Genomic DNA, 25,851 nt, shown 5'->3' with positions numbered 1-25,851 from the left:
TCGGGAGGGGGGGCGGTGGTGGTGAAGAAAGAAAAAAAATGATAATTTTTTTTTTGAGACGGAGTTTTACTCTGTCGCTAGGCTGGACTGCAGTGGCGAGATCTGGGCTCACTGCAACCTCTGCCTCCCCAGTTCGAGCGATTCTCCTGCCTTAGCCTCCCAAGTAGCTGGGACTACAGGCACGCGCCACCACGCCCAGCTAATTTTTGTATTTTTAGTAGAGACTGGGTTTCACCATGTTGGCCAAGATGGTCTCGATCTCCTGACCTCGTGATCTGCCTGTCTCGGCCTCCCAAAGTGCTGGGATTACAGGCTTGAGCCACCACGCCTGGCCTCAAAATAATAATTACTATTTACAAAAAAGAAGAAGGAGGAGGAGGAAGAGAAAAAAGAGGAGAAAAGAAGAGAAAAGAGGAGAGGAGAGGAGAGAAAAGAGATTTCGAGAATGAGTTACGATGTGAGCCTGGCCATGACAGACTAAAGGATCCGGGCCTCCTAGAAAGGCCACTTTTAGTAAAGGTGCCAATGGGAAGAGCAGAACCAGAATTGAGAGTATAAAAACATTGTTAAGAGCTTTTTGACAAAAGTGCCAAGACAATTCAATAAGGATAGTCTTTTCAACAAGCAGCACTGGGATAATTGGATATCCACATGCAGAAAAATGAGTTAAGACCCTCAAACCGTACACAAAAGTTAACTCAAAATAGATCATAGATCTAAGTTTAACAGGTAAAAGTATAAAACTTAGAGAAGAAAAAGGGAGATAATCTTCATGGACGTGAGTTAATTCTGAGAGGAGAGTAAAGGATGACCCATAAAACGAAATAAAATTAATAAACTGGACTTAATTTTCTTTTTTAAGTTTGTGCTTCTAAACACAACATTTAAGAAAGTGAAGTGGGGCACGGTGGCTCACACCTGTAATCCCAGCACTTTGGGAGGCCGAGGCAGGCAGATCATCTGAGGTCAGGAGTTCCAGACCAGCCTGGCCAACAAGGCGAAACCAGTCTCTACTAAAAATACAAAAATTATCCGGACGCGGTGGCGCGTGCCTGTAATCCCAGCTACTCGGGAGCCTGACGCAGGAGAATCGCTTGAATCTGGGAGGCAGAGGTTGCAGTAAGCCGACATCGCGCCATTGCACCCCAGCCTAAGCGACAGAGCAAGACTCCTCGGTAAAGACACCACTTCGTCACCCTGAATTACTCTGATTTTTATGGGTACAATGAGAATAGTGGATGTAGGAAGACAAAGTTTTTAAAAAGAAACCTTCAGGACAGATTTGGACTCGAAAGACTGACAGGAAGTGTTTCCAGCATCCAGTTAGTCTCAAAGCAACCACTAACCTTCAACTGTACACCTCAAAGCCTCCAGCCTCATTACATTCTCAAACACAGACAAGCCCCTTCTTCCCCTAAATAAAATTGCCTTCAAATTCAATTTAAAACTTACCACAGAGGCACTCCTTTGACACTCCTCCCCCTAGACCTTTCATTCACGCCACTCCTCTTCCTAGCTCGGGCTTCTCTGTATCTGAGCCTTATATTAAATTGCAAATCTGAGCAAAAAACAGCATTCACTGAGACACACTTTCCATCCAGTTTTCAATTACTGAGACTCATGAAGAGTGAACATATAGACCTCAAGCTCTGTCCGTGGGACCCTCAGTCATTGAACTCTTAAAACTAAGCCTTAACCTTCGACATCCCAAGGGTCCCTTTCTCACAACCATATTCGTTGGTGACTAAACTGAAATAAAACCCCTGAACATGGACATTCAACATGCATTTCCACTTCATGGTCCCCACAAGCTCCCCATCCGGATTCACATGCAGCATCAGGCTCTCAAGGCTACAGCAGCAGCAGCCAAAGGCTGAACACATATCAGAACCTACTTTCAATTCTGGAATTCTGGTGCTGCAACCCCATCCTTCGCCATCTCTAAGAACACCGAGAGGCTGGGAGGCGGGCTTCCGGAGAGGGATATGGGACATTTCCCAAAGTCCAAGTTCTGGCTTTGAACATTTTATATGAGGTAACATAGCTGTTTTACCTCATAGAGCATATTATGTCATTTCTGATGGGAGTGACCGTAGATTATTAGTGGAGTGATAGACACGCACATCAACAGAATAGAGTCAAGAAATGCACACAAGAACAGGCAACTGATTTTTACAAATGTTCAAAATCAATTTAATAGAAAGAGGACAGTGTTTTCAATACTGTTGAATCAACTGGGCAACCATAGGATGAACTTTAAATTAACCCTTACCCTATATACAAAGTTGAATTTAAATGGATCATATTGCTAAATATTAAAAAGCAAAACTGGCTGGGTGTGGTGGCTCACGCCTGTAATCCCAGCACTTTGGGAGGCTGAGGTGGCCAGATCACGAGGTCAGGAGATCGAGACCATCTTGGCCAACATAGTGAAACCCTGTCTCTACTAAAAATACAAAAATTAGCTGAGCATGGCGGCGCATGCCTGTAATCCTAGCTACTTGGGAGGCTGAGGCAGGAGAACCACCTGAACCCAGGAGACAGAGGTTGCAGTGAGCCGAGATCATGCCATTGAACTCCAGCCTAGGTGGGAGAGCTAGACTCTGTCTCAAAAAAAAAAAAAAAAGCAAAACTACATTATTTTGTAAAAGGAAGTAGAAAAAGAATTATCAATTACAGTAAGGAAGGAATACTTAGATGTAATGCCAAAACCCCACAATCCATAAAAATAAAAATAAAAAAAGGCTGGGGGCAATGGCTCACACCTGTAATCCCAGCACTTTGGGAGGCCATGGTGGACAGATCACCTGAAGTCAGGAGTTTGAGCCCAGCCTGGCCAACACGGTGAAACCCCAGTCTCTACAAAAGTACAAAAATTAGTGGGGCATGATGGCAGGTGCCCGTAATCCCAGCTACTCGGGAGGCTGAGGCAGAAGAATCACTTGAACCTGGGAGGCGGAGGTTGCAGTGAGCCGAGATCATGCCATTGCACTCCAGCCTGGGCAAGACAGCAGGACTCCATCTCAAAAAAAAAAAGTTGGACTTCATCATAATTAAAATCTTTTTCTCTGAGAAAAAAAAGAAGGAACCACATCTAGGGAAAAATATTTGCAAGTAATATAAGACCTTTATCCAGCTGGATAAAATCTTTATCCAGCATTAATAAACAACTCTCTAAGCAGTACACAGTGGCAAATGCCTGCAGTCCCAGCTAATCTGGAGGCTGGGACAGAAAACTTCTCAAGACCAGGAGTTTGAGACTGTAGTGTGCTATAATGGTGCCTGTGAATAGCCACTGCACTCTGGCCTGAGCAACATAGTGAGACCTTGTCTCTTAAAAAAAAAAAAGCCTTTAGGGAAGTGCAAATGGAAGGCCACATACAATTGGTATGTTTGTATTCATACCAATACACATACAATAGAATAGGTAAAATATTTCACGCCTGTAATCCCAGCACTTCAGGAGGCCGAGGCGGGTGGATCACGAGGTCAGGAGTTCGAGACCAGCCTGGCCAAGATGATGAAACCCCATCACTACTAAAAATACAAAAATTAGCCAGGTGCGGTGGCAGGTGCCTGTAATCCCAGCTACTCAGGAGGCTGAAGCAGGAGAATTGCTTGAACCAGGAGGCGGAGGTTGCAGCAAGCTAAGATCATGCCACTGTACTCTAGCCTGGGTGACAGAGCAAGACTCCATCTCAAAAACAAAACAATACAAAGCAAAAAAAATACTGACAGCATCAAGCGGAAGCATGCGGAGCAACTGAACCTCTCTATATATTGCTGGTGAGCAATGAACACCACTCTGGTTAGTATCTTACAAAGGTAAACATATACTTACCCTGTGACCCATAAATCATACTCTGCAGTAATTATCCTAGAGAAATAAAAAATTGTGCTCACACAAAGCCTGTGTGTACAAATGTTCATAGGATTTTTATTTGTAACAGTAAGAAAAACTGGGAACAACCCTAATGTCCTTCAGTGGGTGAATAAACAAATAGTGGTATATTCGTATCATAGATTATTAGTCACCAATAAGAATAAAACAATGATACACAGAACAACTTGGATGGATTTCAGGTTAATTTGCTTTAGTTGAAATAGCCAATACCAAAAGGGTATATGCTGTATGATTCCATTTTTATAACATGCTACTAATGACAAAACTAAAGATGAAAAGATTTCTGATTGCCAAGGGTTAGGGTTGAGGAGAGGCTGTGACTATAAAAAAGTAGCATGAGGGAGTTTGCATTGATGCAACATTATGAATCTTGATTGTGGAGGTGGTGACATGAATCAATATATGTGATAAGATTTCTTAAAGCTACCTATAAAAACCAAACAAAAATGCATGCATGTTAAAACTGGTGATTTCCGGCCGGGCGCGGTGGCTCACGCTTGTAATCCCAGCACTTTGGGAGGCCGAGGCGGGCGGATCACGAGGTCAGGAGATCGAGACCATGGTGAAACCCCATCTCTACTAAAAATACAAAAAATTAGCCGGGCGTGGTGGCAGGCGCCTGTAGTCCCAGCTACTCGGAGAGGCTGAGGCAGGAGAATGGCGTGAACCCGGGAGGCGGAGCTTGCAGTGAGCCGAGATCGCGCCACTGCACTGCAGCCTGGGCGACAGAGCGAGACTCTGTCTCAAAAAAAAAAAAAAAAACTGGTAATTTCCAAATAAATTCTGTAGTTAACAGTATTGTAACAATTTCACTTTCCTGTATTTGGTGATGAACTATGCTTATGTAAGGTGTTATCTTTGGAAGAAGCTGGGTTAAGGGCACTCAAGAACTCTGGAATATTTTGGTAAGATTTTGTGAATCTAAACTTATTTCAAAATAAAAACTTACAAAAACATCTTATTTATATTAATTTCATAACACCTGATGTTACTTATAAACTTAAACACATTCAAGTATGGTCAATTACACTTATGAATTGAATATACTGTATCCAGTTTCATTCTGAAGTACTTCAGTTATTCTGAAATAACACAAACTTAGAACCAAAGAAATGCAGGAGCTAATCATATAATAATAAGAGGCAGGCATAAAATACTCCTGTATTATATGCAATATTAAATTTTAGTTTGTGATTAGAAAAAGTCACAATTTAAAATGTATAAAATTAGTGACAAGGCAACTAGGAATATGGCTCAAGGTATCCTGTTCCCAAATGCACATGAGGCATATTATCTGTTAAGGTTAGAATTGTGACAGAAAGCTCTCATCCATCATTTTGCCAAGGCTTCTTTCCTCATTAAATTCTCTGATATTTTCCTAAAAGTCTTCTACATTGAATGTTTTCATAAGTTTTTTTTCTGCATTATTTCATAGCACATGATGAGGCAAAACATTTTACTGAAAACCCTGCCATATTCACTGCCAGAGGAAAGTATTTCTCCAGTGTGAACTCTCTCAATCTATTGAGGTTTTATTTTTGGGCAAAGACTTTCTTATAATTATTACATTTCCACGAATTAGTAGTTTATTCATGATCTATGATCACTTCTGAGGGGGTTTATCTTCCCACCAAAGGCTTTCATAGTCTGCCACATTCATAGGATTTTTCTCAGTATACAATTTTTAGACATAATGTCCTAAAATATTTTCTCAAATGTTTTGTACATGTTTTCTCTGACACAAAACATGAAGTAATTGATCACTAAATAAACAACCATGTAGTCTGCATTCATGAAATTACTCTTCTTTGCAGATATCTTAAGGGCCTACATCTGGCAAAAGGCTTTCCCAAAATGACTACCTGTGAATTCTCTTGTGTTTAACAAGGATAGACAAGTGGGCAAAAGCTTTCCCACAATCACTGCATCCATAGGGCCTCTCTCCTGTATGTTTTCTTTGATGAACATTGAGCCCTGATCTTGTAGTGAAGGCTTTCCCACAGTCACTGCATTTGTACGGTTTCTCTCCTGTGTGAATTCTCTGATGTGTAATAAGATCATTTTTGCGCAAAGAGAATTTTCCACATTCAGTACATGCAAAGGAAGTCTTTCCTGTGTGAAATCGCTGATGTTGTATGAGGCATGTCTTCTTCCTGAAGGTTTTATCACACTCATTGCATTTGTATGGCTTCTCTCCAGTATGAGTTTGCTGATGTATACCAAGAGTACTCTTCATGGTGAAGCCCTTTCCACATTCATTGCATATATAAGGTTTCTCCCCAGTATGAGTTCGCTGATGTGCAATGAGCATGCTTTTCCCAGTTAAGCCTTTGCCACATTCACTGCATACATAGGGTTTCTCTCCTGTATGAGTGCGCCGATGTACATTGAGATGACTCTTCTCAGTGAAGCCTTTTCCACACTCATTGCAAATATAAGGTTTCTCTCCTGTATGAGTTCGTTGATGTCCCATTAACCGGATCTTTGCTGGAAAGCCTTTTCCACACTCACCACATACATAGGGTTTTTCTCCAGTATGAGTTCGCTGATGCACTATAAGGCGGCTCTTCACAGTGAAGCCTTTTCCACAATCATTGCATATATATGGCTTCTCTGCAGTATGAGTTCGCTGATGTACAATGAGGTCACTCTTCATGGTGAAACCTTTTCGACATTCGGTGCACACATAGGGTTTCTCTCCAGTATGTGTTCGCTGATGTCTGATGAGTGGGCTCTTCAAAGCGAAGCCCTTTCCACACTCATTGCATTTATAAGGTTTCTCTCCAGTATGAGTTCGTTGATGTACCATGAGACAGTGCTTCATTGAAAAGCCTTTTCCACATTCACTGCATGTATATAATTTCTCTTCTGTATGAGTTTGCTGATGTGTGATAAGACTGTTCTTCAAGGTGAAGCCTTTCCCACATTTATTGCATATAAAGGGTTTCTCACCAGTATGAGTTCGATGATGTGCGATAAGACGCCTCTTCTCAATGAAGCCTTTTCCACATTCACTACATATATAAGGTTTTTCTCCTGTATGAGTTTTCTGATGTGTAGTGAGACTGAACTTTGTAGAGAAGGCCTTCCCACATACACTGCATCCATGGGGTTTCTCTCCTGTATGAGTTCGTTGATGATAAATGAGCCGACACTTCTTGATGAAGGCTTTCCCACATTCGGTACATGTGTAAGGTTTCTCTTCCATATGAGTTTTCTGATGTATATTGAGCTGTGATTTCTTGAGGAAGGTTTTGTCACATTCAGTGCATTCATAATGTTTCAGTTCTGTATGAGTTCTCTGATGGTCCATTAGCCTGGATTTTCTGGAGAAAGCTTTTTCTCCAGTGTGAACTCTCTGATGATCAATAAACTGAGACAACTTGAGGAAGGCTTTCCCACATTCACTGCATACATGGGCATTCTCTATGTTGTGAGTTCTCTGTTGCTTAATGACCTGGGACTTATTAATAGGTTTTGCAATTGCAGGAAACTTCATTTCAGTATAAAATTGTTTATGGTTAGCATGAAAAAGGGATTTCCCATCTCCATTAGACTCAGCAGAGTTCTTTAGGCCAGAGCTCCTTTTCTGGTTTTCAAAACTTAAATTTGATTTTAAAGGTTTTTCATGTAAGTCAAAGGTATCATGATCTTGCTTCAGCAGGAAATGACCTTTGTTCTGATTAACAATATTTCCAAACATATTCTGTTCATGGCACTGTTTCACACTCTTCTGAATACTTTGATTTTGCAAGTGATGCTGCAGAGGATCATCAATTTTCCTGATTTCTAGGAAAGAAGAGAACAGTCAATCACTCCATCATATTGTTTTGAAATAAACTACTTAAACTATTTTTTAAAACTGCCTTGGTGTGAGGTGACTCTTTAGTGAAAACCCTATTTTATTTATTTATTTATTTTGTGAGCAATAAAGCTTTTTAATCACCTGGGTGCAGGCAGACTGAGTCCGAAAAAGGAGTCAGCAAAGCGTGATAAGGGGAGGGCAGTTTTATAGCATTTGGGTAGGTAGTGGAAATTACAGCTAAAGGGGGTTGAAAACCCTATTTTAGTATAAAGGAAACTCCATGTATAAATATCCCTCATCTCTTACACATTGGGAGAGGTGTGTAAGATTCCTTTTATCTCTTACACATAAAGGAAATTCCATGTATAAATATCCTTCATTTCTTACAAATAAAACACAATAATATAAACACATCTAAAAGTAAAAGCAACTGTACAAACAAGGCTAGATAATTCACAATGTATATAGATTTGGCTGCTTTCAAATAGGTCTTTATACAAGACACAGATAGTCAAATATAAACAGGTCACTTTTTGCAGGGAACCCCAAAATTTGGCAGGACACCAGACCATAGAAATTAGAGAAATATCAGACCACATAGGTTGATCCCAAATGACAAAGGCTGTATTAATTTATTCTACAAATGTTTGCTGAATGACATCTATGTGTAAGTCACTATGCTCATGTTTGGAATATACAAACACCTTCCTTTTTTTTTTTTTTTTTTTTTTTGAGACAGGGTCTCTGTCACCAACGCTGGAGTGCGGTGGCATAATCTCAGCTTACTTGCAACTATAACCTCTCCCTCCCAGGCTCAAGTGATCCTCCCACCTCAGCCTCTTGATTAGCTGGGACCACAGGCATGTGCCACCACAGCCAGCTAATTTTTTGTATTTTTGGTAGAGATGGGTTTTTCCTGTGTTATCTAGGCTGGTCTTGAACTCACAAGCTCAAGAAGATCCACCTCCCTTGGCCTCCCAAAGTGCTGGGATTACAGACATGAGCCACTGCACTCAGCCAATTTTCACAAAGGTTTAATTTTAGTTAGGAAAAAATGAAATCACAAGGAAGCAAAAAAATAAAGTAATTGCATTTTTGAAATGTGGTTAATGGAACAATGGAGATATAAGAGATGGAGAAAATCAAGATATAGTTAAAGAAATTACAAGGTTCACTAATAGGTTCAATGGGAGGAGTGAAAGAGGGTTAATGGAAGTGAGGACTCAAAGATTATTCCAAAAATTTTATGGTTTCAGGCTGGACACAGTGGCTCACACCTGTAGTCCCAGCACTTTGGGAGGATGAAGCAGGTAGATCACATGAGGCCAGGAGTTCAAGACCAGCCTGGCCAACATAGTGAAACCCTGTTTCTACTAAAAATACAAAAATTAGGCATGGTGGCACATGCCTGTAGTCCCAGCTACTTGGGAGGCTGAGGCACAAGAATCGCTTGAACCCAGGAGGTGGAGGTTGCAGTGAGCTGAAATCACACCACTGCACTCCAGCCTGGGTGACACAGCAAGAATCTGTCTCAAAAAAAAAAAAAAAAAAAAACAACACACAAAACTATATGGCTTCAGCCATTGGATAGGAAGAAAAAAACCTCATGATGAAAATAGGAATATTACTATCTGGAATGAAGGGAAAAATTTAGCATGCCTTGTGAAACACATAAAGTTTAAGATGATTACTACATATCCAAGTACAAACATGAAGAAATTGGTTGAATATATAAATCTCGAAAAGGCCTTATCTGGAAATAGCAATGTAGATGACATCCAACATTTACAAATTATTCAAAGAAAGAGTACTGGATGAGACTTTAGTTGGAAACATGTAGAAAAAAAGAATGAAGGCACAGGGCCAGGGATCTTGTCAATCCAACATGTAGAGTTTGGGAATTCGTTAAGTCCACTGAAATGAACCAAACGCTGACGATTATGATCAGGTGCACAAGTGGAGACCCAGGTGTACAAAACAAACATCTAAGACTGGTAAGAATGTAACAGCCTCTTGAAAATTGCTAAAATAGATTCTAACTGTTCTCAGAAAAAACGTAAGTATGCGAGGTAGTATATATGTTAATTTGTTCAATTTAGTCATTCTACAATGTACACATATTTCAAAACAACATGTTTTACATGATAAATATATGTAATTTTTATTTAGGAATTAAAAAGTAATCGTGGCCTGGTGTAGTGGCTCATGTCTGTAATCCCAGCACTTTGGGAGGGTGAGGCAAAGAGGATCACTTGAGCTCAGAAATTTGAGACCAGCCTGGGCAACATAGTGAGACCTTTCTCTATAAAAAATACAGAAATTAGCTGGGTGTGGTGGCATGTAGTCCCAGCTAGGCTAAAGTGGGAGGATCACTTGAGCCCAGGAGATTGAGGCTGCAGTGAGCCATGATTGTGCCACTGTACTCCAGCCTGGGTAACAGAGTAGTAAAATAAAAAAAAAAAAGAAATCATAAATTTAAAAAACAGAAGAATGTGAGATCCTCAGCATTTGATTTAAAGTGTCACATGATGAGTGATTATCACATTCCCCAAACTTGCTATTCTTCTTCATTCTATGTACCACCATTAAACTAATTTTCCCAAAGCACAATCTCAACTTTAGATGAAAGATTCTATAGTTAAGACTCCAACTAATGACCTAACTGGATCATACTATCCCATGTTGCTATAGAAAGGGAGAACAATGATTTGCAGCAAAGTGTTAACTCAGCAGGCCTGGGCTATTCCGTCCCTACACATTCCAAAGAAAGAACTCGTCTTAACTGCCTTCTAAAAGATAACCTCTGCACCCCTGGAATATTCTGCCTGCTAAGGGTATCTTTTAATGCCTGAGGCCTTGGGTCATATCAGATAGTTTATGCTAGCAATGTGATTTATGGTGGACAACTGGTTTCGCATGTCTCAGATTTTGGGCCACATTTGTGTTGCTTTGACTCTGGGGGGCTACAAACACTGGGCTTAGATAAGCTTCCCTAGTTGGCAACAACTTCACATGTGTTGTCAAACACTGTTGCAGGGAAAAATTCAGCACTTTGTGCAACTCCACTAGAACAGGAGAACTGAAAGCTTGCACCTAGTTTCTCCTGGATTCTTCTTTCTGTACTTTTTATCTTTGATGATTTTAATTTGTATTACTTCACTGTCACAAACTGTAATCACGAGTGTAGCAGTTTCCTCTCCTCCCCATTAACGTCTACCTTCTACATAGCAGGCAAAGTAATCTATCAAATAAATTAGTTATATCATGTCACTTCTCTACTCAAAACTCCCTACTGTGTTCTCAACTCATTTGGAATAAAATCAAGGTCATGAATGCCCTTGACAGGCAGTATGTGACCTCTGTACCAAAACTTCCAACTATGCCCCCACTGTTCTTATTTCCAGACAGTTTTGCTTTTGCTCACTCTACTCTATCCATTCAAGCTTCCTAGAAGTTCCTCAAACACATTCCACGGTCATTTTTCAACTTCTCATTGTCTCACACCTGGAACACTCTTCATCCAGGGAGCCTACACATGCACATCATCTATCTGCTCAAAGGCACCTTAACAAAGAGCTGTTCCCACCCTACAAGCATAGTGCCAACTCCTAACACTTACTGTTCCACTAATGCTTTAACTTTGCTTATAGCAATTTTTACTCCAAGATATGTTATTTATATATCTGCTTATTATTGGTTATATGGTTACTTCTAAGAGAACAAAAGCAATGTGAAGAAAAAGGACATGGTATGTTTTTTCTTTATTTGTAATGCTGATAGCGTTGGAATATAGTAGGCTATCAAAACACAAGTTTTGGGTGAGTGTGGGGCAGGGGGGGTTGTCACCCAGCCTGGAGTGCAGTGGCATGAACTTGGCTCATTGCAATGTCTGCCTCCAGGGTTCAAGTGATTCTGCCACCTCAGCCTCCTGAGTAGCTGGGATTATAGGCACATACCATCACACCTGGCTAATTTTTGTATTTTTAGTAGAAACGGGCTTTCACCATGTTGGCCAGGCTGGTCTCGAACTCCTGAACTCAAGTGATCCACCTGCCTTGGCCTCCCAAAGTGCTGGGATTACAGGCATGAGCCACTGCGCCCAGCCCAAAACACAAGTTTTTTTTTTTTTTTTTTTTTTTTTGAGACGGAGTCTCGCTCTGTCCCCCAGGCTGGAGTGCAGTGGCGCAATCTCGGCTCACTGCAAGCTCTGCCCCCGGGGTTCACGCCATTCTCCTGCCTCAGCCTCTCCGAGTAGCTGGGACTACAGGCGCCCGCCACCACGCCCGGCTAATTTTCCAAAACACAAGTTTTAAAGGAAGGAATCATATGACAAGAAACATGATTAACTGGGACTAGGTGTCATCAAAATATGACAGAAAAGTAATTAATGTTATTTCTATATTCTAGCAATGAATAATCTGAAAATGTAATCAAGAAAACAATTCCATTAACTGCAGAAACAAAAAGAAAACTATACTTAGGAATATACTTAGCAAAGGAAGTACCAAATTTATATTCTGAAAGCGATAATGCATTGTCAAAAGAAGTCAAAGACCTAACAGGATATAAAACTGTCCAATGTTCATGGATCAGAATACTTAATATGATGAAAATGGGAATACTCCCCCAAATTGTTACACAGACTCAGTGCAGTACCTACCAAAATCCTACCCACCCTTTCTGTAGAAATTTACAACGGATTCTAAACTTCAAATGGAAATTCAAAGGACTCAGAATAGTCAAAACAATCTTCAAAGCAAAGAACAAAGATGGAGGATTCACATTTCCCAATTTCAAAACTTACTATAAAACCATAATCATCAAGACTATTTGAGAATATACATTTATACATAGTATATGTTCCAAAATTGATTGTGGTATGGTTACACAACTAGATGAATAGATTAAAAACCACTGGCTTGCACACCTTAAAGGGGTGAAATCATGTGATATGTGCATGGTATCTCAATAACAGTTTACAAATATGATGAAAAAAACAAAAGCTATACAGAAATGAATGCAATCAAAACATCTAACATAAATTAAAGAAAGTTCAGAATTAGCAAAACTATGAAGGAAGTAATTTGCAGCAGACATAAACGTCTAATGGTTTGGGCTAGAAATAATATAGGATATTAAAAGATCTTTTCTAATTAATCAAAACATTACCTTAAAGTAGAGAATTTTAAGAGAGCTCAGCATGTAGAAAACATTTAAGGTAATGCCAGAATTTAAGATGTGCAGTAATGAAGGAGACCCTGAATTTAAATAGGACAGCCTGCCGCACGATTCACAACAGCAAAGACATGGAATCAACCTAGGTGCCCACGAATGGTGAACTGGATAACTGTGGTATATATACCCCATGGAATACTACAAAGCCATAAAAAGGAACAAAAGCATGTCATTTGCAGCAACATGGATGCAGCTGGACGCCATTACCCTAAGTGAAATAACCCAGAAACACAAAACCAAATACTGTGTATTCTCACTTGCAGGCAAGAGCTAAACACTGGGAACACATGGACATAAAGACAGGAACAATAGACACTGGGGACTCCAAGAGGAAGAAGGGAGGAAGGCAAGGGTTGAAAAACCACCTATTTGGTACTATGTTCACTACTTGGGTGACAGGATTGAGCTTCTATTGAATCCTTGGCATCAGGCAATATATCCATGAGACAAACCTGCATATGCACCTCCTGATGCACCTCCTGAATCTAAAATAAAAACATAAAAGATAAAATAAAATTAAAAAAATAAAATTAAATAAGGATAGCCAAAAGCATTATTCTTAGAGGGAAGATGATTCTTGTTCCTTATACACAAAATAGGAAGTTATAGGCTAGTTGTCATGAAGACAAGTAAAATACATGGAAATAAAGTACACATTAGATAATATTAAGGCAGAAGTTAATTTGGTAGTCTCTTCCAGAGAATGAAGAGTTAACTCATGGGACTGAAAGAAACTTTTAAAAGTTATGAGAGGCCGGGCGCGGTGGCTCACACCTGTAATCCCAGCACTTTGGAAGGCTGAGGCGGGCGGATCATGAGGTCAGGAGATCAAGACCACCCTGGCTAACACAGTGAAACCTCGTCTCTACTAAAAATACAAAAAATTAGCTGGGCATGGTGGCGTGCGTCTGTAGTCCCAGCTACTGGGGAGGCTGAGGCAGGAGAATGGAGTGAACTTGGGAGGCGGAGCTTGCAGTGAGCCGAGATCGTGCCATTGCACTCCAGCCTGGGCAACAGAGCGAGACTCCGCCTCAAAAAAAATAAAAAATAAAAAAAAATAAAAGTCATGAGAACAGTAAAGAAAATGGAAGAAGGATGGGCTGGGCACAGTGGCTCACGCTCGAATCCCAGCACTTTGGGAGGCCAAGGCTAACAGATCACTTGAGCCAAGGAGTTCAAGATCAGCCTAGGCAACATGACAAAACCCTACCTCTACAAGAAATACAAAAATCAGCTGAGCATGGTGATGTGTGCCTGTAGTTCCAGTCACTTAAGAGGCTGAGGTGGGAGGATCACTTGAGCCAAGGAGGTTGAGGTTGCAGAAGCCTGGGTGACAGATGAGACCTTGTTTCCAAAAAACGTATGGAGAAACTCAGTATTCAGTATAGGAGGAATAAGAGAACTTAAGAGCCACATAAATGCCAATTAGAGACCAGGTTATCATGGGCACAGCATCCAGAGTGGAGAAAATGAGGGAAAATAATGATTCCCAGAGTGGGAATAATGAAGGAAAATTATTATTTTCCTACTAGGGCAGGAAGATGCAGTAGTCAGAAAAAAGTAATGAGTTCAAAGGTCTCTCTTTCTGGAGAGGCCTGGAAAGTGGAATTTCATAGCAAGAGAGGTAATACACAAGCAGAGACACCGTGACAGTGGACGAGAAAAGGCAGATTTGAAAATCCTAAGAAGATAATTATGTAGACAAAAACAAGATGTGTATAAAATAAACAAAGATGAAATCTCAAGGAAAAAAAAGTGGGGGCCGGGCGTGGTGGCTCAAGCCTGTAATCTCAGCACTTTGGGAGGCCAAGGTGGGCAGATCACGAGGTCAAGAGATCAAGACCATCCTGGCCAATATGGTGAAACCCTGTTTCTACTAAAAATACAAAAATTAGCTGGGCGTGGTGGTGCACGCCTGTAGTCCCAGCTACTCAGGAGGCTGAGGCAGAAGAACCCCTTGAACCCGGGAGGCAGAAGTTGCAGTGAGCCAAGATCGCGCCACTGCACTCCAGCCTGGTGACAGAGTGAGACTCCATCTCAAAAAAAAAAAAAAAAAAGAAAGTGGGGCATATTTTCCATACTACAACAAAAAAGAACTCTTCCCTGGGAAGAAGGAGTCATGGAGGGGCTGCTGCTGTGTCTTCAGATGCCCTCACTGCTTTGAAGTCTGCTCTGTGTGGGCAGAACATGGTGTCTGTGGCTGTCCACCTGGCTGGTCCTCTCACTCACCAGAACAGATTCGAGTGTAGATTTCATCTTCTGTTGTGCAAGGTTCTTCTCCTCGTTCCAACTTGGAGAGTGCATCTGGTTTCCTGGCTTGATACCCTGTTCATGGGAAATGAGACGATTTAGACAAATGAAACAGGGCTGGCAATATTGAAAAAGGAGAGTGTTACATTTTAAGAACTACACAGGAATCAAATCTATAACAAGAAGGTAGATTATACTGTCTTGTGTGGGGCAAGAGAATGATGTGCGAATCCACCACTTCAGAGTACTTCAGGTAAGCAGCTGAGAAAGGAAGGCCATTGACTGGGCACCCGCTGAGTGACACACAGCAGCTGTCCTCACCCACTGCCACCAGGTTGCTGTAGTTCTCCAACATCACATCCCGGTACAGGTCCTTCTGAGCAGGGCTCAGGAACTGCCACTCCTCCCAGGTGAAGTCCACAGCCACATCCTCCAGTGTTAGGGATTCCTATAATAACACACTTCTGTTTAATGAAGTGATATTCTTTTGGTGATAGGAAAAGAATGTCAAGGAAGTCATTCTGCTCATTTTCACCATATAGGAAGCTGGTGGGGTTTTTTCTCGGTACATTTTGACAGAATAAGTATCCTAGTAAAATATTCTGTAACTGTGCAGTCATCCATTCATTCGACAATGTTGAAAAGTCAAAGAAATGTCTGTAATACACAGCTATCCAATCCTCTCGCTAATGAAAGAACATCTATAATATATAGCATCTATTTCCCAATACCAAACTAGTTGTAAGTATATGCCAGTTACAAGTAGATGAATAATACAGATTCTTAAATTCACTATGAGCTTTCAGGCCAATATCAAACTCTGTAATGAAGACATGGCAGATGCTAGTATCACAAGACAATGCATACGAAATAACTATGGTTAATATAGTTAACCATATTATTATTTTATTCTGAATGAAATAAACTATATAAAACATGTATAAAGCACAAAGGTTATTAGATGATTAAGAAAATTTGTTTTTTTGTTTGCTTGTTTTGTTTTTTTTGAGATGGAGTCTCGCTCTGTTGCCCAGGCTGGAGTGCAATGGCACAATCTCGGCTCACTGCAACCTCTGCCTCCCGGGTTCAAGCAATTCTCCTGCCTCAGCCTCCCTAGTAGCTGGGATTACAGGCACACGCCACCACACCTGGCTAATTTTTGTATTTTTAGTAGAGATGAGGTTTCACCATATTGGCCAGGCTGGTCTCACACTCCTGACCTCAGGTGATCCACCCGCCTTGGCCTTCCAAAGTGCTGGGATTACAGGCGTGAGCCACAGTGCCTGGCCATGATTAAGCAAATTTGGAAAAAAAAAAAAATCCTTAGAATATATATGCAGACACATGTATGCACACAGACAAATTCATATATATGTGTATGTTATTAGACAGCATTAGTAACATTAAATACAATGAAGAAACAGCTAAAAGAAATCTACTTTTGCATTTATGAGAAGGCTACAGTTAACACCACCTACCATAACACCTCTGTGAAGAACCATCAAAGATGTATGTGAGCCTCAGAATTATAAGCCATGAAACATTAACATCCCTCAAGAAACTGGTCTGCTTTCTCACAGTTGATGTAACTTATCATGATTCTCTTGTATAGCTTGTCAGAGATACTAGAGGCAAGTTTACAGCAAATGTAACCTATGGGGTCCCACACAGTCACAAATTCCAACATGAATCATGTAGTACAAATCCTATGAATAATATATCCCTGATTCTTCTTTGCCCAGATTTCTCCAGGTCCTGATATTTCCAATTTATACTTTTCTGATTAATTACCCTGATTTTTACAGGACTTTAAAAATACATTAGAGAATAAAGGAAAGAATAAAACAAACCAAAAGTCACCTGGGCCTGCATCATTGTCTCCTAAATTTGGGAAATGACTGCCAACTTGGACGTTCTGTATTTGTCTCTTCTGAATCAGCTCTAAATTTCTGTTCAAAAACTTCAATCTCCACTCAAGGATGTCCCCAGAAATGATGGCATACAAGTCTTGGAAACTCCGCCTCCTTCCTTCACTTGATTTCTCTTGTTCTCAGCACCTGTGGGCTGAAGAGCAAATTACTCTGAGTGGTACATTCTTTTTAAGCCCAGATGTTGTCACTGTTCCTATATGCTCACCTTAAATCAAGGCCCCCAAATATCTATCTGTTCTTTTATTTAGTGCTCCAGAAGCTCTTATATCTGGGCTAGTAAAATATAACATTCTGAATATATGGGAGGTACAGAACCCTTCTATATAAAGTTGACATGGTATGACTACTCCTGGTAAGTGAAAGAGAATGTGGGAAAAAGAATCATCACAACGTGATGCCCAGCAGCAGGGCAACCTCAGGCAGATCAGTTTTAGCAAAGAGGTCACATAGACAGTGAAGATGCACACATTTTGTCTTTAAAACCATGTGTACCCATCTACCTTTTCAGAGGTCTTTTTACATTCTAGGATACTGTAATCTGAGAACATTGTCCTAAGCAAATAATAAGCACTCTTATTTAAATTATTCATTACCATCCACATCTTTAACTTTTTTTTTTTTTTTTTTTTGAAACGGAGTCTCACTCACTCTGTTGCCCAGGCTGGAGTGAGTAAGACTCCAATGGCATGATCTCTGTTCACTGCAACCTCCATCTCCTGGGTTCAAGCGATTCTCCTGCTTCAGCCGCCTGAGAAGCTGGGATTACAGGTGCATGCCACCATGCCCAGCTTTTTGTACTTTTAGTAGAAACGGGGCTTCACCATGTTGGCCAGGCTGGTCTTGAACTCCTGACCTCAAGTGATCCACCCATCTCAGCCTCCCAAAGTGCTGGGATTACAGGCGTGAGCCACTGCGTCTGGCCGCCATCCACATCTTGATACTTGCAAAGTATTCTAAGTATAAATGTATAACGGATATTCAGCAAAAATATCCTTGAGGTATTACATATTACAGCAAATCCTAATGGATATTCTTCAAGCAAAAGAAAGATGACTCCAGTGTAAGCAGAGGAGCAAGGTCTGAAGAGGAACAAAATGGTAAGTAATAAAGCCTAAATCAGTATTGACTGGAAAAATAATACTGATAATAATATATCAGGAAGTTTTAATATATATAGTGTTAAAATATTCCATAAGAACACATAAAGTAGGAGGATGGCAAATGAAAAAGTATTTTAAGATATCTGCATAGCAGAAGAGTATAAAATACTAATTACCATAACATGAACAAATAAATTTATATGTTATTCGTAATCAATAGTGTCAGAAATAAAACTAATTTAAAAAAATTATTTCCATGTTAAAAGAGAGGTCTATGGTTTCTGTGGCAGCTGCTCAATTCTACTGTTGTAGCTCAGAAATGCCCATATACAAAAAAATAGACAAATGATTGTGGCCAGGTCCCAATAAAACTTTATTAACAGAAACTGGCACTGGGAGATTTAGTCCACGGGCTCTAGTTGCCCAACTGTGAATTAGTGCAGAAAAGCCATATGGTCACCTAAATCAACAGTCAGTAATATAGTATCCAGGACCTGGACCACCTGTTTTGTAAATAAAGCCTTGTAGGAACACAGCTACATGCATTCCATGACATCTCGTCTCAGGCTATTATCACATTACAATAGAAGAGTTGAGAATTTGGGTCTAGAATGTCACTCAGTAGAATGCAGTATAAAAAAATCATCAAAGATGACTTTTGAATATAAGGGGCAAATTATCAGTATTTGCCTAATACGTCTGTATTCTTTTAGTCAGGTGGCTGGATACAAAATTTAAATAGAAAAATCCTATATCGTCCTAAAGCATACACAGATCAAGAGTCAGTATTAAGAGCAGAACATTTCTCGGGAATAATTTAACATTCTATTGAAAATTGCCAATAAAGGTATCCCTGGTAACACAAAACCCCATTCCTAAAACTTTCTGAAAAGGTAATATTGGCAAAAGTGTGCTATCTGACAGGTCATTTTTACTTTCTTCACTTGATTTTTCATAAGGAAAACACAGGTTTACATCAGAAAAATATTAGCATTCTACATTTAAAATAAAATTGCTGATGGTAGTTCAGTAATATAAGTTTACGGCTTTAAATGTTTTCATTAATAGAAAAAAGAGAGAAACCAGGCGGGAGAAAGGGAGAGAAAAAAATGAATATAAATACAAATTTTACAAAAGACAAAACCATAAATAATCCTCAGAGATAATCGTGAGGAAAAGATGTTTAACTCCTCTTTTGGCCAACAAGTAAAGAGACACAAGTTATGCCAATCGCACAATGAGCAAGAAGCAGAATCAGGGCTGCAAATCCAGGTTTGTTTCACTTCAAAATCCACTTTTATTCCACTTTATACCTAACCAAAATTATCTGTAAATCAGATGCCTCCCTATTAAGTAAATAAAAAAAGCAATTAAAAGGCTATTAGTAGAATTCTAGTTAATCATATACAGAATTGTTTAGAGGAATGGCACTTATGTCTGTAACTTACTTTGAAATATACCAAAATTGACAACGAATAAGGAATGATTCACAAACAGAGGAATGGATGAATACTTAGAAAACCAGTAGAGCTGATCTAATACAATGTTAATGGTAAAAGCTAGGTGGTAGGCATATTGGTATTAACATTAAACTTCTTTCAATATTTCCATAGGTTCAAAAATTTTCACAAAAAAATGTTAGAGAGAAAAATATTGTAATACTAAGAATTAAGATGACCAAATATAAAATAAATATTTAAAATTAATTTATCTTTTGTTATAGATTATAAGGAAAGGGGAGTCAGAAAGCAGTACACTGCAGTAAAAGTAATAGTCTAGATTGAAGATTAAAGGCAGGAAAAACAAAATTCATGGATAAATGGATAATCATAAAATGTTCCTAAAAATGATACCTAAACATTTTAAAACATTTCACTTCTATCCAAACGTACGCATAAACTTAATGTGAATGCACTTATAGTACCACCGGCTCAAACAGTAAAAACAACTTGTAAATGTTTATTACATAATATAAAGCGAAAAAGAAAATAGTACCATTTACTTAATTTATCTGAATTATGAATATTAAGCACATAACATACACGTCTAAAATGGAAATATTCTGAAAATTTGACAAAGGTTATCTTTGAGTAACCGAGCTTACCATGGCAGAGATGTTATCTTACTTGTGTCAGAAAGAACCTGAAAAGAAATATCCAAGAGGATACGCTGGAAACTTGCAGGACAAAGGGTAGAAGCCGCATCTTAAATATAAAACATACTACTTTTAGGTATGCTAGATGATTGATCTCGCCAAAAACTTCCATTTCTGAGGATTCAAGACCAAGGGGTGATGGAAGGTGCCAAAGGGGATTTAAAAACCAGTCGTGGAGAAGGGTCTTGGGCAGAAGGGGAATGCTAATGAGCATCAATTCTGTTCCAGCAGCCAGGGCTGGGGCTAACCCACCACCTGCCATGGTTCCCAGGCCTGCAGAGCTGCCGCCCACATCGGAATCTCTGGCGCTACCACCACCGCCACCAGGATTAATTCCAAAACCTGGATCAGAAACCTCCGTACCTTAACCCCCAAGACAGTTCTTCAATCATTTAGTCCCAAACAAAACCTGAACCATAAACCGATTCGCTGACAAAACAAACCCTCCAGTTCGCAATCACTGAGCCCCGCCAAAGGACAACAGCAAAGACACCAGAATGTGACTTGGGCACTCAGTAGCTGATCTCTAGAGATCGTTAACCACAAACCACACGAGGACCCTGTGACTGGTCCCAGAGGTACCCCGATCTCACACACACACACACACACACACCCTATCACGGACCCCTTATAGTTCCCCTGCGATACGAATCGGACCCACGCTAAGCTCCTGAAAGAATTCCACTGGCGTCGCCAAACGCTGGCGCCGACAGTTACCAGTCCATCACCACAGTCCACGAACACGCCTCGCTACGGACAGAATTTCCTCCCCCGTCACCACAGCGACCGCCCAGTGACTGAACTTACTTCCCAGAACTTGGTCTGCTCTGGCCTCATCTCTCGGCCTCCTCAGTGCCTTACGACGACTACCCAGGGTCGGAGGCGTTCCCAGCGTTTGCGCAGATGCAAGATGGCCGCGCCCTCGTCGCCATGGCTACATGGGGGCCGCCATCTTTGGGTATCTGACGTACACAAGGGAAAGGGGCCGTTTTGGCGCTGGTGACCGGGGGTGACCGGCGATGGCCGGGAAGATGAAGGAACACTGAAACTGTCCCATTTCCTGGTACCTCAACCCTTCATAAATATGGGTCCATATACAGAGGCTCCAGTTTACACAAGACAAAACTGGCGTGGAGGTAAATCCCTTTCAGTAGCTGAATAGAAGGCTAAGATGGCCGCGACGTTTACACTTTGTTCAAAGGTTAGGAAGCAGTTCCTTGTGAGGGAAAAGGAGAACCGGCCGAGAGGGGACACCTCGGCCAAAGCCAGATTTCTAGCAGAAAGTAGCTTGAAGCGCCTTTTGAACGCAGAAGAGGGCTGTTAGCTACGCTGACGGAACAGGGGTAGCAGTCACAGACTAGGTAATGAAAACGGTTGGAACGTGCCAAAATTATGTTGGGTGAAAGTCATGCGGAAAAGCCAGTAAAAGCCAGAAAGTATAGCTCCTAAGGCGGAGGGGAGAGCCTGGGACCCAGGTGGAGCCAAATATGAGGGCTGGACTCAGGAGAAGTGGCCAGAAATTAAGAGAACAGGACCACTTCAGTGAGAAAAAAAGGTTGGGTAAGAGGCCGGGCGCAGTGGCTCACATCTGTAATCCCAGCACTGTGGGAGGCCCAGGTGGGCGGATCACCTTAGGGCGGGAGTTCGAGACCAGCCTTACCAACATGGAGAAACCCTGTCTCTACTAAAAATATAAAATTAGCCAGGCATGGTGGCGCATGCCTGTAATCCCAGCTACTCCGGAGGCTGAGGCAGGAGAAAGAAAGGTTAAGAAAGAGATCACGTTATATATGTGCCAACTGCGAATAGTATGTGCAAAGTCATGGTAATGCTGAACTGTAAATATAAATCCAACCAAACTTCCTATATTAGAAGAATAAGAGAAAGGAAATGCCTGTGTGAATTTGTGTGTGTGATAAAGATATCAGTATATAAATATACAGAGAAATTGTCAAGCTATTTTTCAGAGTCAAGTTCGTGTTCCATTTCCTATTCTCACCGTCGGTATATGAGATTTTTTCTTTTTTTTTTTTTTGGTCTCTTTTTTGAGGCAAGGTCCACTCTGTTGCCCAGTCTGGAGTGCCTGGAGAGATCACAGCTCACTGTAACTTGGAACTCCTGGGCTCCTGAGTAGCTGGGACTACAGGTGGGCGCCACCACACCTGGCTAATTTTTTAATTTTCTGTAGAGACGGGTCTCACTATGTTGCCCAGCTGGTCTTGAACTGGCCTCAAGCGGTCCTCCCACTTCATCCTCCAAAAGTGCTGGGATTACAGGTGTGAGCCACTTCACCCTTCACCCGGCCTATAAAGAGATCTGAAAAGAAATAAGGAAAAAGATGGGCACGGTGGCTCGTGCCTGTAATCCTAACACTTTGGGAGGCCAAGGCTGGAGGATTGCCTGAGCTCAGGAGTTTGAGATCAGCCTGGCCAACATGGCGAAACCCCATATCTACTAAAATACAAAAAAAATTAGCTGGGCATGGTGTCTCAGGCCTGTAGTCCCATTTACTTGGAAGGCTGAGGCACGAGAATCCCTTGAACCCAGGAGGCGGAGGTTACAGTGAGCCAAGATCACGCCACTGCACTCCAGCCTGAGAGACAGAGCGAGACTCTTGTCTCAAAAAAATAAAAATAAAAATAAGGAAAAGATGATCAATTTAAAAGCTCCCTAAAATTTTCTATAAATAGATGAAGGAAATAAACAGGACACATTTTTTCAATGTAAATGATCCTAAACAATTTTAAAAATACCAGTTTTACTAAGATTCAAACAAATGCAAAGTAAACATGAAATATAAATGTTTTAACTCTTGTTAAGATTTGTAAAGATTGAATGACAAGTCATATTTAGATTATAAGGCCATGGAACAAAGGCATTCTGTTATGCTAAGCCTCTTTAAGTCTTCTTTTTCTGCATGGTAGGTAATAATGTTGTCCATTACATACTGCTTTAAATGAATTGAGATATTATACTTGTCATAATTCGAAGTTCTTAAGCATTACATTATTTCTAGGTATAGGATTGTGTTTCTATATAAATTAGTAAAATGTTTTTGTAGTACAGTCTGTTATTACCCAGTTTAAACTTTTCCTTCTCTTTGAGCCATGAATTTTAAGAATTAATTCAATAGAACTTTTCTTTGTGAGAACAAATATGTGCAAGGATATTTATGGTATTGATCTGACAATTATAAGGAAACAAATACTTTTGTGGTTATTGCATAAATTTATTCTTGCATCTCTATATTCACATCTTTGGATAGTATTCTCCATAGTGACTGACTAGTATGTCCAATAGGACAGTAGCAAGCATTAACACAAATGGAGGTGAGAAATAAGCCTGCTCATCAAGGCTTGCTTGTCTCTTAGAGATCTTCCAATACATTGTAATAAAGCCCAGACTAGACTCTTGTTGACTGTGTAAATAAAGGCCTCATCCATACCAGCAGAAGCCCAAATATGTGAAAAAAGCTATTTAGACCATGCAGCCCCAGTCAAAATCCAACCACTAGAGCCTCTGGCCCAGCAGTCCCAATTGTTACTAAACTCTGTGGACAAACATAATGCCATGAGTGGGTGGGGGTCACCTAATCTGCCATCCAACTGCTTATCCCTGCTCCTAGCCAAGCAGGACTTGCCAGCTTGGGTGGTGTCCAAGTAGGGAGGGGCCCTCACTCTTGGATCACCATAAGAGGTGAAACAGCTGGGTCTGCAGGACATTGGAAAAGTCAGGTGTGCCTTCCTCTGTAGGGCCACCTGGCAAGGATACAGCTGTCTGCAAACCATGATCTCTACCTGAGGGTGCCCCATGAGCAGAGGATGCCCAAGGCCTTGGGAACCCACCCCTTTCACTAGATTTAATGACTACCCTGCTGGGTTTTGAACTTGCATGGAGCCTGTAGCCCCTTTCTTGTGGCTTTCTCCCTTTTGGAATGGGAATGTTTACCCAATATCTATACCCCCACTGTATCTTGGAAGCAAATAACTTTTTATTTTACAGGTTCATAGGTAGAAGAGACTTGCCTTGTCTCAGATAAGACTTTGGACTTTTGAGTTAATGCTGGAATGAGTTAAGACTTTGGGGACTCTTAGGAAGGCATGATGGTATTTTACAATGTGAGGACATGAGATTTGTTGGGGAGTGGGACCAGGGGTTGGATGATATAGTTTGGATATTTATCCCTGCCCAAATCTCATGTTGAAATGCAATCCCCAATGTCAGCTGGGCGTGGTGGCTCACGCCTGTAATCTCAGCACTTTAGGAGGCCGAGGCAGCTGGATCACAAGGCCAGGAGATCGAGACCATCCTGGCTAACATGGTGAAACCCCATCTCTACTAAAAATACAAAAAAAAAAATTAGCTGGACATGGTGGTGGGCGCCTGTAGTCCCAGCCACTCGGGAGGCTGAGGCAGGAGAATGGTGTGAATCCAGGAGGCAGTGCTTGCAGTGAGCCAAGATCGTGCCACTGCACTCCAGCCTGGGCAACAGAGCAAGACTCCATCTCAAAAAAAAAAAAGAAATGTAATCCCCAATGTTGAAGGTGGGGCCTGGTGGGAGGTGTTTCAGTCATGGGGGCAGATCCCTCATGGCTTGATGCTGCCCTTGCAATAGTGAGTGAGCACTAGCAAGATCTAGCTATTTGAGTGTGCAGCACCTACCCCCTCCACTCTTACTCTTGCTCCCTCTTCACCTTCCACCATGATTGTAAGCTTCCTGAAGCCTCCCCAGGACCAGATGCCAGTGCTATGCTTCCTGTACAGCCTGTAGAATCATAAGCCAATTAAACCTCTTTTCTTATAAATTATCCAGCCTCAAGTATTTATTTATAGCAATGTAAGAATGGCCTAAAATAAGCTGTCTCTACAAAAAAAAAAAAAAAAAGCCAGGTATGATGGTGCACACACATAGTCCCACCTACATGGGAGGCTGAGGCAAGAGGAACACTTGAACCCAGGAGTTTGAGGCTGCAGTGAGCTATAACTGCACTCCAGCCTAGGCAACAGAGACTCTTTTTGTTTTTGTTTTTATTTGTTTTTCAGACAGAGCCTATTCCGTCACTCAGGCCTGGAATGCAGTGGCAGGATTTCAGCTCACTGCAACCTCTGCCTCCCAGGTTCAAGTGATTCCTGCCTCAGCCTCCCAAGTAATTGGGATTACAGGCGCCAACTGTAGAGCGCCCGATCCTGTCGCTGTTTGGGGCACCACTACGTAACCCACACGGACTTAGGGGGACTAAAAAAAGTGGGGGAAACGGGAATAAAAGAGACAAAAGAGTATATTTGGAAGAAGGGATCAGGGGACACCTTGCCTCTAGTGGACAAGGGCCCTGAGCTTTACACAGCCCTCCATATTTATTAGGCAAAAGAGATAGTGAGAAGGGGGGGTGGAAGAAGGGGTCAGCTGCTCAGTCCAGAGTAGGGTTTGCAAGATGGCATTCTCTAGATATCCCAGTAGATAACCTCAAGGA

The 25,851-nt window shown here is 41.1% G+C and overlaps 1 protein-coding gene across 23 annotated transcripts; it reads right to left on the bottom strand.

Annotated features, from left to right (window-relative positions):
- Nucleotides 1-3,911: 3,911 nt before the first annotated feature.
- ZNF615 (zinc finger protein 615) lies at nucleotides 3,912-21,306 on the bottom strand. Of its 23 annotated transcripts, none has more exons than XM_055238829.2 (8): nucleotides 21,188-21,306; nucleotides 20,330-20,367; nucleotides 17,774-18,204; nucleotides 17,055-17,258; nucleotides 15,516-15,642; nucleotides 15,174-15,269; nucleotides 13,397-13,429; nucleotides 3,912-7,693 (listed from the first exon to the last, which is right to left on the bottom strand). In XM_055238829.2, the coding sequence occupies exons 4-8, from the start codon at nucleotides 17,067-17,069 to the stop codon at nucleotides 5,763-5,765; spliced, it is 2,202 nt and encodes a 733-aa protein (XP_055094804.1). In that variant the 5' UTR covers nucleotides 17,070-17,258; nucleotides 17,774-18,204; nucleotides 20,330-20,367; nucleotides 21,188-21,306; the 3' UTR covers nucleotides 3,912-5,762. The 23 variants fall into 23 exon arrangements, with proteins under 23 accessions (XP_055094804.1, XP_055094808.1, XP_055094805.1 ...); XM_055238833.2 differs by having other exon boundaries at nucleotides 17,774-18,078; XM_055238830.2 differs by having other exon boundaries at nucleotides 20,330-20,429; nucleotides 21,006-21,192.
- Nucleotides 21,307-25,851: the final 4,545 nt, after the last annotated feature.

The sequence above is a fragment of the Symphalangus syndactylus genome, chromosome 13, assembly GCF_028878055.3.
Source record: "Symphalangus syndactylus isolate Jambi chromosome 13, NHGRI_mSymSyn1-v2.1_pri, whole genome shotgun sequence".
Taxonomy (NCBI): Eukaryota; Metazoa; Chordata; class Mammalia; order Primates; family Hylobatidae; genus Symphalangus; species Symphalangus syndactylus.
The sequence above is the reverse complement of the archived record's forward strand: the minus strand, read 5'-3'. Positions and strand labels throughout refer to the sequence as shown.

Bases quoted from the DNA above. Each gene is read 5' to 3' on its own strand.
- ZNF615 (XM_063615569.1), bottom strand. The intron at 15,270-15,515 runs GTGAGGACAGCT...TCCCATGAACAG, and splicing joins CAGCAACCTGGTGGCAGTGG to GGTATCAAGCCAGGAAACCA. The intron at 7,694-13,396 runs GTTTGTCTCATG...CTTCTTTCCTAG, and splicing joins ATCAGGAGGTGCATATGCAG to AAATCAGGAAAATTGATGAT.